This window comes from Artibeus jamaicensis, unplaced genomic scaffold (genome assembly GCF_021234435.1).
Source record: "Artibeus jamaicensis isolate MK-2021 breed Jamaican fruit bat unplaced genomic scaffold, CSHL_Jam_final scaffold_1964, whole genome shotgun sequence".
In the NCBI taxonomy this organism is placed as follows: domain Eukaryota; kingdom Metazoa; phylum Chordata; class Mammalia; order Chiroptera; family Phyllostomidae; genus Artibeus; species Artibeus jamaicensis.
The window spans coordinates 22,621,382-22,641,206 of record NW_026522030.1 but is presented as its reverse complement, the minus strand read 5'-3'; the positions used below and the strand labels follow the sequence as shown (position 1 = coordinate 22,641,206).

At 39.6% G+C, this 19,825-nt stretch overlaps 1 protein-coding gene and 1 non-coding gene across 4 annotated transcripts in view; both read right to left on the bottom strand.

Moving 5' to 3' along the window:
• UBAP2 (ubiquitin associated protein 2) overlaps positions 1-19,825 on the bottom strand; it is a 137,741-nt gene that overhangs the window by 14,659 nt on the left and 103,257 nt on the right. For all 3 annotated transcript variants that reach the window (XM_037151589.2, XM_053656165.1, XM_053656166.1), the window contains exons 10-16: positions 18,852-18,919; positions 16,664-16,853; positions 13,660-13,873; positions 7,646-7,920; positions 6,683-6,852; positions 5,441-5,651; positions 180-219 (exon numbers count right to left, since the gene is read on the bottom strand). In XM_037151589.2, coding sequence (XP_037007484.2) covers positions 180-219; positions 5,441-5,651; positions 6,683-6,852; positions 7,646-7,920; positions 13,660-13,873; positions 16,664-16,853; positions 18,852-18,919 — 1,168 coding nt within the window. The remainder of the gene's footprint in view (positions 1-179; positions 220-5,440; positions 5,652-6,682; positions 6,853-7,645; positions 7,921-13,659; positions 13,874-16,663; positions 16,854-18,851; positions 18,920-19,825) is intronic.
• LOC119053870 (small nucleolar RNA SNORD121A) lies at positions 16,461-16,543 on the bottom strand. Its single transcript, XR_005083388.1, has one exon. It is a non-coding gene; the product is annotated as a small nucleolar RNA SNORD121A (small nucleolar RNA).

Here is a 19,825-nt window from a genome sequence, read left to right as displayed (position 1 = left end):
TAAACCCCACCAGAGAAAGGGTGCCAACAATGGATGAGAAGTAGCTACCAGAAAGAATTTAAAAGGACTACTTTTGTACAATCAGACATTAACCTACTGTGTTCCCCATCAAGTCTGCAAAGCTCATTGCTGCTTGGTTCCCAATGCCCGTGACAAGATTAGGCAGCTTGTCCACTTACTGTCTATTGTCTGCTGACTTCGACCACCACCATGTCCATTCTGTAAGGAAGAGAAAACACGGTAAACCCAGAAAATCAAAAACCTCAGATGACTTTCTTTTGGGGTGTAGGTACAAACACAGGAATCATCGTCAAGACCTGTTTTATTTTGTCTTTTTATAAAACGAGGGATAATAGGACAAATTGCTAATAAATCCCAAGAAGCTGACATTTTTGAAAATCATACTGGGAATTTAGAGGAATTAACAAGGACACAACATAAGACCCAAATCACAGAAAACAGTCCTAAAAATTATTAAACATTACAAAGAACTTAGGAACTCTCGTTATATTGAAATCACCAGAAAGAAGCCTTTCTGTCTCAAGGTATAATCTTGCCTCCTGAGTATCAATCATGAAGTAAGCAAAAAAGTTTCCAAATCATAAAACAAAGATAGTTTTCAAACAAGAAATAATATTTCATAATGGAAAATGGTCCTCAGAGGAAAAGATATTACCTTGAAAAATGCCTTTTCTGAAGCGAGCGGGGGAAGAGTGGGTTAGGACAGTGTGGTAGTCCCAAAAAGAGCAGAACATGACAACAGCTGGTTTGAGCTTTAAGCAGAAGGCGTTTCGTTAGCACCGGCTCACACGGAAACCTTTGCTCCCGCAGACGGAGAAGGGGAGATGGGGCACAAAGGGATCACTAACGGAGTCTACAAGGTCAGACATGGTCCCCAGTGGCAGAAAGAGGCTAACAGAAATTTCCTTCTTACAAATGTCAAAACCACTAAAGAAAAAGACAAACCTATAGCTGTTACCTCTACATTAACCCAACCCAGTACAATTTCTGTTCATGAAATGTTATTTATAACACATTTTTAAATAGTTTGAGATTATTTACAAGAAATGTAAACAACAAAACAATTGCTAGAAAAAAAATCCATCAGTTTAAAAGGTTAAAGTTGGGGAAAGAGAAACATAACACTGGGTAGAGAGCGACCAAAGCTTATGCTTTTGCCACTCTCTCAATGAACATCACTGCTCACTAAACACAGACACGGGATGTAGAGCACATGCATCCTGAACAGTACAAACCCTGACATACGAAGAAGTCTTCTCAAAATTACACCAGACTAAAACCACAGAAAAGGGGCATGGGAAACAGCAGTCATCAGACCTAAGGAATATTTAGTTCCATCTTAAAAGTTATTTTAAAAACACAAACAACAGACAAACCGACACAGAGCAGGGGTCACGTTATTGTGATGGGGAAATGCTGGGCAGCAGAATGGTGTTCATCAAAGTAAAGTATCAAATGGTCAGGAAAACCAGAAAACTACAGGGGTTTGAGTTTCGCTAGCCAAGCAAAGAATGAGTGAGCAGTGGTATGTGTAAACAAAACGAGAGGTAAAGTTAGAGTTGAAACTGAGATACTGTAAAGATTTCCACTTGAAACTTCCCTCCATGCTGGTAAGAGGGATGGGGACAGGCAGCTGGGGCTGCGGTGTGGCGGCTGGCAGGCAGGGTGGGTGAAGCAGCAGCTTGTGGACCAGGTGGTCAGCATCAGCTGGGAAGAACTGGGGAGTGAGACGGTCTGCACAACCCAGGGTTCCAGTGCAGGAAACAAAGCCTCAAAAACTCTGGCTGTAAACACCTGTGGGTTGTGGTGGCAGGAGGAACTCCCAGTCTCATAAGAGAGTCCACTGGAGGGGGCCGCAGGATCCTAGAATGTACACTAGCATACCCAGCTGGAAATCAGCACCTGAATGGGCACAATCCACTGTGGGAAGTGACTGTAGTGACTGAAAGTGGGCAAAAACTTTCTAAGGCTCTGCCCCTTAGAATATAACAGGTGCACCTACACAAAGAAATATGGCCCAAATGAAAGAACAGATCAAAATTCCAGAAAAAGAACTAAGCGATGAGGAGATAGCCAACCAGTAAGATGTAGAGTTCAAAACACTGGTGATCAGGATGCTCAGAGAAATGACTAAATACAGACACAAAGTAAAGGAAGGCGCGAAGGCTATCCAAAGTGCAATAATGGAAAATACACAGGAAACCAACAGTGAAGAAAAGGAAACTGGGACTCAAATCAGTGATTCAGAAGAAAAGGAAGAAATAAACATTCAACCAGAATAGAATGAACAAAGAAGAATGCAAAAAAAATTTTGCATTTTTTAATTTTTTAAAAATTAAATTAAAATTTTTTAAACTTAAATTAAAAATTTAATTTTATAGGGAGGCTTCAGAACTTCTGGGACAATTTTAAACGTTCCAATGCCAAATCATAGAGGTGTCAGAAGAAGAGGAAAAGCAAGAAATTGAAAACTCATTTGAACAAATAATGAAGAACTTCTCCAATCTGGCAAAGGAAATAGACATGCAAATCCAGGAAGCTCAGAGAGTCCCAAGAAGTTGGACCCAAGGAAAAACACACCAAGACACATCATAATTAAGTTACCCAAGATTAAAGATAAGGAAAGAATTTTCAAAGCAGCAAGAGAAAAAGAGACAGTTACCTACAAAGGAGTTCCCATCAGACTGTCAGCTGATTTCTCAAAAGAAACCTTGCAGGCAAGAAGGGGCTGGAAAGAAGTATTCAAAATAATGAAAGGCGAGTACTTACATTCAAGATTACTCTATCCGGCAAAACTTTCATTTAGAATGGAAGGGCAGATCAAGTGCTTCTCAGATAAGGTTAAGTGAAAGGAGTTCATCATCACTAAGCCCTTATTATATGAAATGTTAAAGGGGCTTATCTAAGAGAAGATCAAAACTATGAATACTAAACTGACAACTCACAACTATCAACAAGTGATCCTAAAACAAAAACAAACTAAGCATTTAACTAGAAGAGGAACAGAATCACAGAAATGGAGATTACATGGAGGGTTATCAGCAGGGGAGAGTGGGGGAACAAGGTACAGGGAATAAGAAGAATAATTGGTAAGCAAAAAATAGACAGGAGGAGGTTAAGAATAAATAGTATAGGAAATGGAGAAGCCAAAAAACTCATACGCATGACCCAGGGACACGAACTAAGGGGCGGGGAGAATGCTGAAGGGAGGTGGGTGCAGGGGAGAGGGGGATAAAGCTGAGGGGGAAGAATGGGACAACTGTAATAGCATAATCAATGAAATATACTTAAAAGATAAATATTCTGTATGTGCATGTTCCTATATTCTAGCCACTAACCATGTATCTGGATACTGAACATTTTAAATACAGTTAGCCCTGGCACAGTGGCTCAGATGGCTGGAGCAATTGCCTGTGACGACAATAACAGGTTGTGAGTTTGACCCCCAATCAGGGCATGTATGGGAGAGGCATCCAATCGATGCTTGTCTCTCTCACTGCCTTTTCTCTCACTCTTTCCCTTCCTCTTTTCTCTAAAGCCAATAAACATATCCTCAGGTAAGGATCAAATAAATAAATAAATAAATAAATAAATAAATAAATAAATAAGCGGTGTGTCTGAGGAAATGAACTTTTGTTTATTTAATTTAAATAAACTACTACATATGGCTAGCAGTTATCGTATTGGAAAGCACAGGAATAAATTTTATGTTAAAGATGATAGGTCAAAAATATGTGGCTTTTAAAAAAATAAGTAAACCCAGAAAGACATATACAGATGAGGAAAAGGTAATTGTTTAGTTGCCCTTGTAAGACCAAATCCTAAATCAGTAGTAGGGAAAACCAAAAACCAAAAAACTGTACCAAGCAACTCAGTATTTTTCTGTATCAAACTACTCTGGAAGTGGGAGTGGAGGGACGGTTAAGTGTGGGAGGATTTGTTTAAAGACCACCAGAATCAGACCTCCTCCCTCCCACCCTGTGCATGACAGAGTGAATGCCCCTCCCACCACTTCCCAGAGGGTCTAAACTTTATCGAGAGGGTAACGCATGGCCAGGGGCAGCTAAAAAACAGATAGTTCAAGTCAGCGTGGACAGAATGAGTATTTTAAGGACAGCCTTCTTTTCCCACTAAGTCTGTCAGCTGTGACGCTGACAGACTGGCACAGGCCCTACAGGGAAGAGATTAGAAACGGTGCCCATGCTTCCCACAGAATGCGCACGGTCAATCTCATCCAAACCCACCCCAAGCCGGAGCCCTTAGTGAACCTTTTAGTTCAAGTAGGCAGCCTGAAATCACCAGATATTTGAAGAATATATGTAACATAAAAGATTAAAAAATGTTACTTTAAAAAATATCTTTTAAGTAGAGACATATACATATCTCCACGCGGGGACCAAACTCATGTGGCTCAGTTGGGCATCATCCTACAAAGTGAAAGGTCTCCCGTTGGATTCGCAGTCAGGGCACAGGCCTGGGTTGCAGGTTCGGTCCCTAGTCAGGGTACGTATGAGAGGCAACTGATCAGTGATTCTCTCACACACTGGTGTTTTCCACTCCCTTTCTTCCAGCTTCTCTAAAAAAGGGAGGGAGGGAGGGAGGGAGGAAAACCCCCCCAAATTTCTGCTACACCAATTTAACTCATTTTATTGTTTTTATGTTATCATCCACTTTTTAAAAAATACTCACCTGAGGATATGTTTATTGACTTTAGAGAGAGAAGGTGAAAGGAAGGCAGAGAGAGAGCGTGCACAACACCAATCGCTTGTCTCCCACACACACCCCGATGGGGATCAAACCTGCCTGGGTGCCTGGTGCCTGGGACGATGCTCCAAACAACCAAGCCACTCAGCCAAGTTGTTATCTTTTATAAAGATTTTGTTTATTTACTTTTTAGAGAGAGATGGAGGGAAAGAGAGGGAGAAAAACATCAACTCATTGCCTTCCGTACACACCTTGACTGGGGACCAAACTCGCAACCCAGGCACATGCCCTGACCAAAAATTAAACGAGCAACCTTTCGCTTTGTGAAATGATGCCCGACCAACTGAGCCACACCAGTTAGGTCCCAGCCAGGGCTATTATTACCCACTTTTTAAAGTGGCTCTCACCAATAAAGCTTGAATATCTTTGCTTTACAAAGAACTAAAATATTACAGATAAGATTCTAGTCTCTTCTTACCCCATCCAACCCCTGCTTATACCACGCCTCTGGGCCCATTTACACACACTCCTGTGTGTGGTGCTCGAATGGCAAATTTCAAATGAGATGCCTGTGGTTACCAAAGTCAACAAACTACAAGGATGCTGCTCAAATGGTTAGACAATTTGTAAAAGAAAGTCTTAATCAAAAAGCTTAATTTCCTAACTACACACTGAGCTCCAAACAGGACAAGAAAAGACCTGACAGACCACGTACTGTGACAGTTCCTGGAGCGGACTCCGATGGACTCCCAGAGCTTTGGTATGCAACCCTGTTATGCACAGAACTCGGGTCATAGGAGGAAGACGTTACTGGACTAGTGGAGCTCAGGGATGAGCTGGTCAGACTGGAGGAGGTAATGACTGAAGTTGTATAGGTAGAGTTCTGTACTGTACTGGTCATTGGTAGAGAGGTATTCAAAGAATCACTGCAAAGAATAAAAGATATGAGACATAAATTTGTGTCAATTTCCATGGCTTCATGACAAAGAACTATTTCATTACTTTGTCATACTCAAAATTAAACATGTATACAACCACAAGTTTGTACTAGTGCATTCTTTAAACTTATTAACAATACCATGAAGATTCAAAACAACCCCCAGTCCAACTCCACCCTCCAAAAAAGCTAGACCAACCTAATTTAATTAACAGACAAGGGGGGGGAGCTTTAAGATTTAAAAAATCCAGATGCCTTGAAACCAACTTTAGAAGGGGAAACCAAGCAAATATTGGGTTTGGGCTCTGCAAAGTGGAAAGATTAATTAAAGCAATACAATCTAAAATCTGGGCTTCTCTGTTCATAAAATATTCCACTGAAGGAAAGTAAGTGTTGGCAAGATGTGAAAAATTGCACCCCTCAGAGATTACACATGGAAATGTAAAATGCAGCAGCCACTGGGGGAAATGCTTAATGCTTCCTCAAACAGTTAAATATAAGTTACCATGTAACTGAGCAATTCTTAGTTATACACCGAAGAACACAAAACCTGTAACTGAATGTTCATAGCAACATGATTAATCCTGGCCAAAAAGAGGGAACTCGCATGTCCATGAACTCATGAATGAATAAATAAATGTGGTATGTAAGCACAATAAAATATTACTGGTAATCAAAATGCATACATGCTACCACATAGATGAACCTTGACAACACTATGCTAAGCAAAATAAGTCAGTGACAAACAGCCATAAATTCCATGATTCTAAGTCATAGAAAATGTCCAGAATAGGCAAATCCAGAGACAGATTACTGGTTGCCAGGGGATGAGGGAAGGGGGAAGGGTTGCTTTTCAGGGTGATGAGAGGAAAATTCTGGATTAAGTACTGGCAATGGCTGCACAAACCCACTACTATAGGGTGTATTTTCTGTCTCCACCAGGTGATTTCATAAGCTCTATTTACCTTGCAAACAAAAGACTTACTTCGGTCAAAACCAGAGAAGTGGGGAGTTATATACCTTAAAGACTTTGAATATAAGCTGATGGGAATCTGGTTACTATTTTCACTGCTTGCAGCCGATCCAAATTCAGAGAGAGAAGATTCTGATCCAAATTCCAAGGCGCCAAACTGAACATTCAATCCTGTGACATCTGCTGAACCAGGCATTTCCACCGCAGAAGCTGGGGTCTGTAAAGCAAAGCTACCGTGTCAAGAATAGAAGTCATGGAGGCCAAGTTCCAAGGCCTATACCAGAGCCAAATGAACGCTGGGTTCCTAGGGCACACCTGGCAAGCCTGAGGAACAAGAAAAGAAAGGTAAACAGGAAGGAAAAGGAATTGTATTTTAAAAAAAGAGTTAGAAGAGAAAACAGCAAAGAAAACCCAAAATTTAGCATGAGAATGGTCCGTGTTACCAACTGCTTCCTTAGAGCGTGTTAAAGGGGAGAGGGGTTGTAGCTATGGATGAGTAAAGGAGAACTCCTTAAAGCATTATCTGGCCAAAGACCCACTCATCCTCCAACCACGGGACACAGCTGCACACAAAGGACCAAGATTCTGTGGGCCACATCCTCTCATTTCAATTATTCTCCTTCTCTCAGTACGAACCCATTGCCTCTAATATTAGCCCAGTCACTCAGAAACAGCTAATTCCTCATAAAGCAGTAAGCTATGTGTTTAAAACATAGTATATCCAGTTTCTGAGACTTGTTAAGCTAACACTTAAGCTAAACGTTGAAATACCGCATTATGCTGTGTATAATGTGCTCCTGTGTATAATGTGCTCCCGTGTATAATCTGCATCTGTGTTTCTGTGCACATTATACATCAGATTATTATACCCATGGTCTGTAATAATTATAGCCATGTATAATACTCACCCTTCTTTTTTCCCTAAAAATTTGGGCAAAAAAGTATGCATTATATACAGCAAAATACAGTACATCAACCTTGAGATTGTGACTTCACAATAGAATACCCACCTTAGAAGCTGGAGGTATCCGCCGCTTAGTGAGTTTGATGTGTTTAGGCTGAGATTGGTGGGCAGGCACAGCAATGTTTTCAACAGTCAGGCTGGGAAGCTGCAAGAGTTTGTTCACAGTGGAGGTACTGTCTCTGGGTGCCGACTCTCGGAGTTTGACCTGGGAAGGGAAGGACTCCAACCCAGGAGGAGGACCAGTGGCTGACTGAGTCTGGAGCTGCTGTCGCTGGCTCAACTGGCTAAGAACTGGGGATGGTTCAGGCTGAGATTTAAAGTCTAGGAAATACGTAAAGAGGGGGTTAAAAAAAAAAGGCAAGCAACAATCAATTCTTTGGCACACGGGCTTAGACCTCCCTCTTTCACCATCACTGGCAGTAAAGAGTTATAGTCATAGCTAGTTTCTGCCAGCCATCTTCTAGCTGAATCCCATCAGTGTTCTCTGTAAGAGCGTGCACGCACACACATGTGTAACAAACGGGGGGTAGTGAAAAGTGGGTTTATAGTTGAGTACACAAAAGATAATTTGTTCTATCATTATTATTGTATTATCTATTTGTATCACAACTGTAAACCCATTTTTAACTACATTTTATTGATTATGCTATGGGGACAGTTGTCCCAATTTTTTCTCTTTTGTCCCCTTCCACCCAGCACCCCTCACTCCCTCACGGAATGCCCATACCATTGTTTATGTCCATGGATCGCACAAATAGGTTCTGTGGCTACTCCATTTCTTGTGCTGTACTTTATATCCCCATATAAAGTACAGTACAATCCTGATAGGATTTAGGAAGCTGTGAGACTTGCTATTCTGCAAGTAACTATTTGCACTTCTTAATCCCCTCACCTCTTCATTCATTCTCCCACATTCCCCTTCCACTGGGCAACCATCAAAACGCTATCCATATCCATGATTCTCTCTGTTCTTCGTTTATTTGCTTTTTTGATTCAGTTTGCTGATAGATATGTATTGATTGCCATTTTATTGTTTATAGCTTTGATCTTCTTTTTCTTAAATAAGTCCTTTTAACGTTTCATATAATAATGGTTTGGTGATGAAGTCCTCTAGTTTTTTCTTGTCTGGGATACTCTTTCTCTCCCTTTGATTCTAAATGCTCTCTGTGCTTTGTTGACCAATCTTCTCTGCTTTTCATGACATGAGTATTTCTTGACAACCCCTTGTAGCCTGCAAAGTTTCTTTTATGAAATCAGCTGACAGTTTTATGGGAACTCAACTCTAGCCAACTACTTTTCCTGCTTTAAAACTCTATTTTTAGCTTTGGCCTTTTAATAATGATGTGTCTTGGAGTGGGCCTCTTTGTATCCATCACAATTGGGACTCTCTGTACTTCCTGGACTTGCATGTCTATTTCCTTCACCAAATTAGGGAAGTTTTCTTTCACTGTTTTTTTCATATAGATTTCTAATTTCTTGCTCTTTCTCTTCTCTTTATGGCACCCCTATGATGGAAATGTTGGAACACTTGTCCCACAGGCTCATTTTTTTTTTAACTCTTTTTTCTGCTTGTTGTTCTCCATGGTAGTTTTTTGGTTCCTTATGTTCCAAATCATTGATTTGATTCTCAGCTTCATCCACTCCACTGTTGCTTCCCTGTAAATTGTTCTTTATTACAATTAGTGTACCCTTCGTTTCTGAATAGGTCATTTTAAGTTCCTTGAGCATCCTTATAAACAGTGTTTTTGAACACTGCATCTGAAAGATGGCTTATCTCCATTTGGTTTACTTCTTTTTCTGGAGTTTTGATCTGTTCTTTCATTTGGGCCACGTTTCTTTGTCTCCTCATTTTGGCAGCCTTCTTGTGTTTGTCTCTATATGTTAGATAGAGCTCCTTGTGTTAGATAGAGCTGCTTTTGACTCCATATCTTGGTAGTGTGGCCTAAGGAAGTAGGTGTCCTGTAGGGTCCAGTGTCACAGCCTCCCCTATCACCCAAGCTGGGTAATGAAGTGCACCTTCTGTGTGGGCTGAGTACACCCTCTTCTTGTGGTTGAACCTTGGTGGCTGTTGGCAGATCAGTGGGAGGAATTTCCCCAGAACAGTCAGCGGCAAGGCCTGACTGTGACTACTGACCACCAATCTCTATGCTCTGTGGAGAATCAGCTGTACAGGGGCAGGGTGATGATTCTTCCACGTGGTCTGTAGCTGTCCACTGGATGCACTGGCCCTTAGGTTCTACCCAGGGCCACTCTGCATGAGCTACAAAGCAGTCTGAGATGGCTACCACTTGTGCTGGGCTTGGAGATTCCCAGGTGAAGCCAAGGTATGAATCTAGGCTGGCTGTTGCTAGTGCCAGAACTAGGACTACTCTGTAAGAGGTATGGGGGCTAGGGAATTAACTTAGTCTAGTAATTGCTTGCTTCATAGGATTTAGGAATCTGTGAGACATGAGACATGAGACAAGACCAGCCTTCATATGGAAAAGTCATGGTTAACAGTTTGGTTGGGCCTATAAGTTGGGTGGGCCAGAGTCTCAGGGGATCTCCAGGGCAGGGCAAACAGTGTTAACCAGGTTGATGAAGTCTCAGATATGAATGACACTGGCCTGCTGGCTCACTGGCTCTGTGGCTCCTTGGGGTGAGGGCTCAGAAAATGGACAATGGCCTCTGCCTACCTTTCTGTCTAGAAGAAAGCTGTCCTCTAGCTCCCACTTTGATGTCAGACACTTCAGTCCCTCCCTTTAATGCCACCAGTACCCTTTGAGCTGCTACTGTGGTGCCAGAGCTCAGAGAGAGCCTGAGTAATTCCATGTGTGGGCTCTCAAAAAGAAATGGCTTGGGACTCAGCAGTTTTTCTACTGACTCAATCCCCACTGGTCTTCAGAGCCAGAAGTTACGGGGACTTACCTTTTTGGCACAGAAACCCTGGTACTGGAGTCCTAGTGTATGACTAGGACTCTCTGCTCCTGAGATATCCCTCCTAGATTTTTATTCACCACATGTAGATGTGGGACCGGCCCGTTTCATGTCTCCACCCCTCATACCAGTCTGGATGGATGTGGTTTCTTTAATTCCACAGTTGTCAGACTTCCATTGAATGTGATTTCTGACAGTTCTGAGTGATGGTTGTTGTATATTTTCACTGTAATTTTCATGTGGTTGTGTGAGGAGGCAAGCCATGTTTACCTATGCTGCCATCTTGATCGGAAGTCTCTAAACCTAATTTTGACCAGTTTATATGTAAGGTTACTGTGGAGTGGGCATATGCATCTGGACTTTAGCTAATAGAGAATTATATTTTTGTTGCTTTATGAATTTTTGACTAATCTTTTGAAAATTATTTTACTAATTTTTTCCCACTAAGTAGTAATTTTATAAAATTTAAAAAGTACAAAAATGTACATGACGACTACCAATCACTCTCCCACCCTGTCCCCAGATTCATTCCACAAATGTGAGCAATGGATCCACTTTCTTGAATATCTTCAGAGATATTATTTCAATACACAAAATATACAGAGAAAGACACACCACTTCCTATCTATCTATCAATCTTGCTTCCTCACAAACCATTCAGGTTTCAGAGAGTGTTTCATATTAATGGAATAAAGAACTACCAGTACTTCATTTTTATGGACACCTAGTAATCCAGTATACATGGGCATCATATTCTAAAACTACAACTGTATTAAGGGACTTTTAGGTTCTCCAATACTTGCTATAGAAAACAATGTTGCAATAACTATACTTAAGACATTTTTGCTCAAGTGCAAGTATTCTTACAAGAAATCAGTTGCTGGACTGGTTAAAAAAATGCCTATATTTTAAACTGTAACAAACACTTTAAAATCCTATCCATAGAGAGAACACATGTTTTTTTACATACCAAACTTTCAAAACAAAATGATCTAAGTTAAGCATCACTGATATACTTAAGTGTTCTTGGACTATGAACTGGCTATGTCCCTACCCCTTCAACCATTTTTAAGTTATTTTTGGTCTCCTTGAATTTTAGTTGTTCTTTATATGAGGAAGTTATGATCACTTTGTCTATGATAAGATTTTCAAATATTTTTTCAAAATTTGTCTCTTCTTTGATTTGTTTATGGTGTTTCCCATCATATTTAGAAAAGTCCACCACACACAGACTATATAAAAATCTTCCTGTGTTTCTCTCTATTACTGTTCTAGATTCGCTCTTTATGTTTAAATATATGACCCATTTGGCACTACAGTGTAGAGTGAATGTTAGGGATCCAACTTCATCTTTCAGCCAGATAACCAACAGCAATAAACACCTTTTCACCACTGATTTGAAATGTTACCTTTATCAATCTTTTTCAGCAAAAGGCCAGGGAGTAAATTATTTTGGGCTTTAAAAGCTATCTGTTAGCAACTACTCAAATCTGCCTTTGCAGATTGAAAGTAGTTATAGACAATATGTAAATGGCTGTGGTCATGTTCAATAAAACAGTATTTACAAAAACAGGTAGCAGTTTGAGCTGAAGGTTTACCAACCCATGCCTTAGTGTATTTCCATGCTAGATGAATTTATTTTGGGGTTTAATATTATAGGCACCTACAAAAGAGGACATACTTTAAAAAGAATACATAAACGGCATTCTTAAATAGAAAACCTCATTATCTCTTATTAAGTATGCTAGGAAAAATTAACAGGTCTACAGCTGCCCAAAAATGCTGGCTTGTGCCCTGGCCAGTGTGAATTAGTTGGTTGGGCAGGTTGCAGGTTCCGTTCCCAGTCAGGCAGGGCACATGCCTGGGTTTCGGGCTCAGGACCCAGATGGGGGCTTGCAAGAGGCAGCCAGTCAATGTTTCTCTCTCACATGCATAATTCTCTCCCTCTCTTTCTCCCTCCCCCCCCCGCCTCAGAATCAATAAAAGAAAAAAAAACTTAAAACAACAAAAAAAGTAATGCTGGCTTGCAAGATCAGCTCCTGGCTAGTGTCTGAGAACACAGAATTTTTATATGTTCTAGGGCGAGTGCCAACTCTAACCACTAAAGGTGACTCAGTGCCTTGAATACTTATACAACATGGTTTACACTGAACACTTGCTTTCCCCTTCTAGGAATCTGGGATTTTGGTGTGTACGAGGCAGAGTGTGCCTACGTAACCAACCCCACGAAAAACCCTTGAGCACCGAGTCTCTAATGAATTTACTTGGTAGGCATCACTTCAAACCTGGGAACAGTCTCAGGTACCTCCATAACAGTAAGCCATTTCATTCAGCAGAGAAATGTGTTTCCATGTCACTTGATATGCCCTGCACATGAACCAGTCCACACAACCAACCCTGTGTCTAATGTAACCCCCTGCTATTCCCTAATACAGTGTGATGTGTGTTAGTGGAAAATGGTGGTTTAAAGATTTTTTAAAAATCCTCATCAAGGACATGTTTATTGATTTTAGAGAGAAAAGAAGGGGGAAGAGGGCAAGAGAGAGAGGAACATTGATGTAAGAGAGAAACAGTGATCAGCTGCCTCCCATACATGCCCCTGACCATGGATCAAACTCACAACTTTGGTTTTATGGGACAACACTCCAACCACCTGAGCCACCTCGGCAAGGCAGAGTGGTAGTTTAATGTCACAAAGACCTATGTAAAGTAGAATTTAGAAAACCTCCAATTTACATGTGTTGCCTTTAATGTACAAACCAGATAGTAAGGCTGAACCAAATCATAGTGGATACATGCAAACGTTAGAATGAGAAAGCAATGTAGTCAGTGCGATTTAAAATGTTTTCCAAAGTCCACCTTCTGTCACCACCTTTTTCTAATATAGCTCAGAAAAGTCTGTGTTTCCTTATACTTGTGGCCTTCACCATGCGTTTGCACATCTCTCCAAGGCAGGACCTACTACCACTAGTAACAAATCAATGCAGGTATTAATTTATACAATACAAATCTAACTGCTTTAATTCAGAAACTTTGTGAAATTCTACTAAAAAAATCTTTGGACAAATTCCGCATTACTGTTCACAAGTCAACAGCCTCTGCTAATGTTTAGGTCGTGAACAACCACAGAAAATGTTCACTTACCAAAATGGCTAAGGACTGAGGACTGGGTAGCTGAGGGCTTGAGGTCCCAAGAAGAAGTGGTTGTGGGAGGGCTCGTACTATTCTGCTGTGAACTTTGGGTGGTGGTAAACTGACCCAAACTTGGAGGTTTCAACTGGTCCAAAATCTGGGAGCTGGTGACGCTTGCCATTTTTGAAGATGTAAGCTCTCCAAATCCCGAACCCAGGACGGACGACTTTAAAGGGAAAGAAAACAGAAATCCTAAATAATACAGAATTTTTAACCCAAGCTTTAAAACATGCCATGTGTTTTCACAAGAATTTTAAAAACTATGATCCAGAAAATCTGAATTAGTAAGACTCATGAGTAAATACAAGATAAAAATACTACTATACAATAAGATCTGACTAAATAAATCCAGCAAGACTTCCTGATTTTGATGAGGTTAATGAAAAAGGAAACATATTCCCTAGATTTTAAGAAATTATCATTTTTAAAAAGTGATGTCACAAACTCACAAACAAAACTATTTTTTAAACTAAGGAGGAATGTTATGAATTAAACAGCAAACACACGCTTATAAAACAAAAATAGTGTTTTTTTTAAATGCATGGAACAGTAATCATCTTTAACGATTAGACTAGGTTTGGTCACAAAAAGATCAGCCATGAGGTCTGCAAGATTAAATGCAGGTCACAGCACTTACTTAAAAAGTCAGGATTCCAAAATCAGACATGGGAGGTATTTGTATATTGAGCAAATACCCTGGACACGGCTGTGTTTATTTCAAACTGTTTAGATGCCTACGAACACCAAATACATCCCAGAAGCAAGCATACAAAAGACAGTGTGACATCTCCCCTATCTGCCCTGTGAGGTCAGATGTGAAGACCCGAGGAAAATTAAAGCCTACGATCAGTGCACATAATGGCAGATCAACTGCTTTTTTACATTATCAAAATCATTCAGTTTCTGAAAAGACAAGTACTTTGTCAAAAATAACTTTCAAAACCACCTAAAACAGAAGGTCAAAAAAAGAAATGATTTGCACTCCCTGAAGAGGCCAGATCTAGGAAGCTGAAATAATTATTTGTTATTAGTATCCAAGGGCACAGGGAATCCTAGTTGTTGTTCAAAGGAAACCCAAATCCTCCAATGTTAGTAAAACTTCAGGTTGTGAGCAGTTACTACACATCAATCATGGAACTGCTCCTATTAGAATAGTTGTGCTCACATTACTTATCATAGTCCAAATTCTTGGCTCATGCTACACATTATACTTCTCTTTCATTGCCACAAAGCTGCCAAAACCCAGCTCAAGCCCACTTGTGCGACGAAGGCTTCTCGAATGATTCGTCTACTCTTCATCTTCCACTACCTAATCTCTATCCTGTATCAGCTAGTTTTATAAAATGCACTTTCTGTGTGCTGTACAAAACAATGAAATCCCACCTCAATGAAGTGCCAGCAAAGGATCTCTTAATTCCACCTATACGTTTCAATCAACTTAAAAACTGTGTGTATTGGTACACACGTGTGCATGCACTCACATATACACAAACACACACAGTGCCCTATTTCCAAGCCCTAAACCTCTGGCATTATTTCACTATTATCATTATTACTGTTGTTATTTACTGAAGTTCCCCACTGATTTTAAGAGCACAGTAGGGTTGAGAACTACTGCTCTAATACATTACACAAACAATTCTTACCAGTTTCTCAAGGTGTTGCTTATGACAGAAACAACACACCTAAGGTCACTGTAAACAAACAAACAACCCCCCCCCCCCGAGGTCCTACCTGCTCTCGGCTAAGCCTGGCTAAGATTCCAGCGTGTCGGCAAGGACATGGGCTTCAGTACACCAGCAGCACATGGAAAGGCAGAGCAGGAAAGGGCACAACAGCTCAACCAAAACTGAGTGGTAGGTACTATTAGGCCCTCTCACAGCAGAGAGGGCACTAGGGCTGGCGCTGCCCCACTTCAAGCACGGACGCCCTCTCCTGAACAATCTTCAATAACACTAAAAATGCCAATTATATTCCAAACCGGATTTACCTGACATGACATGCTTGTGGAGTAGAATACGGCAATGAAAAGTTTGCATATTCAATTCTACATTTTATTAGGGTAGAGCAAATGACTCTGAGTCAGATAAAAGGAAAAGACTGAGTCATATTTGTAAGAAATTCTGTTTTTCCATGGTAGATTTCAGGGTAAAACACACCAAAATGAATCAAAATAATTATCATTAGTGAAAGCTGTGGATCCATATTTATGGTCCTTCTAACCTCCCTTCTGCCAACACATAACAGTCTACAGTTGGACAGAAGGGACTTCACTTCCCCACTCTGCAGCTACATTCTTTTACACTCTCTTTCTTCTACTTCCATCAGCCTAGCTTCACACACTTCACTAGAAATTTCTTAAGTTCTTTTTAATGGGAGCTTAACTCTCATGGGAAGTGAAGAGTCATAGATGCAGCCACAGACAACACTGCTTCAATGAAAGCACATCCAAATTATAAGGGTCCCCACTACACAGTGTGGCCTTTTTAAGAAACATGCACTAAGTTTATGGAATAACAAATAAAAATATTTTAAAAAGTAAGCACCTAGGCAGACTTGAAAAGAACAGTTTCTGCATGATTTTAGCAAGACAATATTGACATTTACATTTAAGTAGACTGGAAAAATTAAAATTTTAACATCTTAAGTATAGAAACAGACCTTCAAACAAAACCTATGAAAAAATCATTAATATGATTTCCTGAATGATTATGACTGAAAAGATTTCAACTTCAAAAAGTATTTTTATCTTTGTCCAGAAAACTCAGAGTAGTTGAATTCCACATGAAATCATCAGATATGTGCTTGGAAATGAACACATCATTGTTTTCTGGACTGAGATGTGCTGTAGAAATTTTCTCTATTTAGAAAACAGTTATAAGGCATGTGTCATCCTAGAATACAGTTGCTCATGGCACATCCCTTGAAATCCCATAGTGAAATAAAAGTGAGTTACCAGACTCTGAGGAGAATAGGAGTTGACAGCAGTGGAACTGCCTGTCCCTGGTGCCATCTGATTGTTGTGCTGAGAATTTGTGAAGACAAGGGCTTGGCCAAAGCCCTGCTGTTGGGAAGGTTCAAAGGAGCTGACTTCTGAGACTTGACTGGAAGGAACAGGCTTCTGGAGCAAGGCTACCAGATCAATGCTAAGCAGACAAAAAGCAAAAGAGGAACAAGTCATAAATAAATCTTACCAACAAATGAATTTGAGAAGTGAATCAATATAAAATAATTTCATGCCAAAAATTACTTAAGTAAGGAAAACCTTTGGAAACTGGAGTCTAGAGGAAGCCAAAAGGAGTGCATCACTCACACACACACACACACACACACACACACACACACACACACACCCCATATGAAGCCACAGAGACGGAGACAGGGCACTGCAGAGAAGAAAAACAAAAAGGTGCACTGTGATATTTCCACAGAAATGGAACAGTGACAACTGATTTGAAAAGCTAGATCAATTGAGTAAACTTAAATTAAGTTTTTAAACTTTGGCTTGCTTCCTTTAGGATATTTTGCTTCTTTTAATACTTGGAACCAGTGTCTCAAACTTTCCTAAAGTAGAGTGAATCCATATTGTGGGGTAACGAGGATAATAGATAGTAGACCATTCAAGGAATTTTGTATTTGTCATAAATGTCCCTGTAAGTTCTTCACTGCATACAATAATATATTTAGGTTCATACAAATCTCATATAATTTTCTCCCTTAAATATTCAATAAAGAATGCACAATACATTAACACTCTGTTAAATACAACGCTTGTGACACCCTAGAAACACAGATATTCCAATTTCAGAACCTTGGCCTAAAAACCTGAAAGCATGAGGAAGAAATGATCTCTGGACATATATATACTGCCTGACATGTGAGTGAGCTACTAACTCTTCTCCACGGGACCTGCAAGGTGTACAGAATTACCTAACATGATAATGTGCTCCATTAAAATCTTTCAAAGGCCAGTTTCCAGTCGGTCTCCTGACTGAAACTTCCACAATGCAAGTAACACAGACTCTAAAAGGTAAAATAATTCAAGACACACTCCTGATACACAGCCAAGTCCCCGGACCTGAGTTCCTCTACCTATGCACCTCCACTCTGACATAACCAGGCTGAAGGCCCAGACTAGTATTTTGGATCCGAGGTAACCTTCTGGCTTATGGGATACTTCAGGAATACAAACCCAGCATAACTATGTTATAGATGACTCATCCCCAAAAAGTTGCATTACAACAAGAACAGAGCAAGTTCTACTCCAAAAGATTGATGAGATATATGCATAAAAAATGCTACAGCAATGTCCTCTGAAAAAGTAACAATGAAAAGAGTCTACTTCATATTTTTTAAAAGATGAAAATGATCCTATCAAATTCACTGAGTAACTAATTCAATGAAGAAGTTATATCCATTTAACAAGAAATTCTTAGCAATTCACAAAACAACATATTGCAAGACATAACGTTTGATCATTTTTATTTCCCTGAAACAAAGTGCTATAACCATATCATTTAGCATGAGATCAAGCATGTTAGATACAAAATTGTCTTCAATTCTCAGCTGTGATACATATCAGGGTTTTTATCCTTCTGGGTTACTGCACTTTCAAAGTATAGTGAAAAGTTTTTAGAGTTATTATAAAAACTAGGATGTAATTTAGTTCTGTACAAATTCTACCAGCATCTCTATTACCCCCAAAGGTTCCTTCCTTTTCTGTAATCTATGAGACGATTGGATTAAAACTAGTAAAAAACGAGAAATTTGTACCAGCCTGAGAAGATCTAAGTTAATAGTATTATATGAAGAAACCAAAGTAACATTTGTGTTAGGTTCATCTGTCAAAAAACAAGTTTACAAAAAGTAAAAAATTATTATTACATAGGTTCAACATAATCTCCATCACAAACGGTAGCAAAAAACAAATATTCTAATTCATCAGTAGACACAACGTATTAGGAAATGATGGAGGCTTTGTCAGCTCACTAGGTAGGTTTGGAATAAAACAAAGTCTAAGAAAGTAAGGGAAAAAAAAGATTCAAGAAAAGGGAAAAATAATCAAGAGACCCAAGAACCAAAACAATTTTCCTAAGGCAAAATATTTCAACTGTAACAAATAAAAGGTGGCAAAAGGTATTTACCTTTGTCCAGGTGTGATATGATTCTCTGATGGAACAGATGAGGCAGTGAAAACTTTTGTTTCAGAAAGCTGTATGAAAGGGATTAAAAAATCTTTTAATCTTATTTTATATAACATAAAACCAAAAATGTATCAAGTCCCTAACAATTTTTAGTCACCAGTACTCTTATTATAATTCACCCAAAAGGCAGTCTGTCTAAAGGGAAGAAAATACACAGGTGATCATGACAAGGGATTGTGTTCAGTGAAAATAATTTTAGATTAGTAAGCCAGCACACAGTAGGATTTCGGGGAACACACTGAAGTAAATTCACACCAGGTTCAAGTCCCAATCTATTTGATGTTACAGAAAATGAGAATACCAATAAAACCACTGCTAATGTCACCATGAATGCCAAAAAGGAGTAGGGAGATTTGAAAAGGCAAAATAATTATGCTTTCTTTCCTCAGACAGCTGGCTTTAGTATTTCTCTTCTTAGTAGTCTCTAAGTAAAAGGTTTCCTGTTATTTTTTCAAGAATAACTTTATACAGGTATGAAACATACAACAAACCGCAGATATTCACCCTGAATTATTAAATGACTTTTGTCACATGTACTCCCAGGAACCCATCTCCAAATCAAGACAGTGAACACACCTATTACTACCCAAAAAGTTTGCCGCGATCCGAGTAATCAATCCCTCCCACCACTCACGTTCACCCCCAGGCAACACCCAATCTGCTTTCGGTCACTACAGATTAGACTGTATTTTCTGGAATTTGAAGTGGAATTAAAAAAAAATTCATTCTTTTATGGCTTCTTCCACTCAACAGAATCTCTCCAAGACTCATGCATGTTGTTTTAATGCACTTTTAAGGTACACATGATAAAATTTTTCGAAATTTCAATCAACATTATTGAAAGGTAGGTTCTTTTTAACATTTTCAAAGTAGGGCATGGGCTTTAAAAGCTAGTAAATGTTGATCTAATAAGA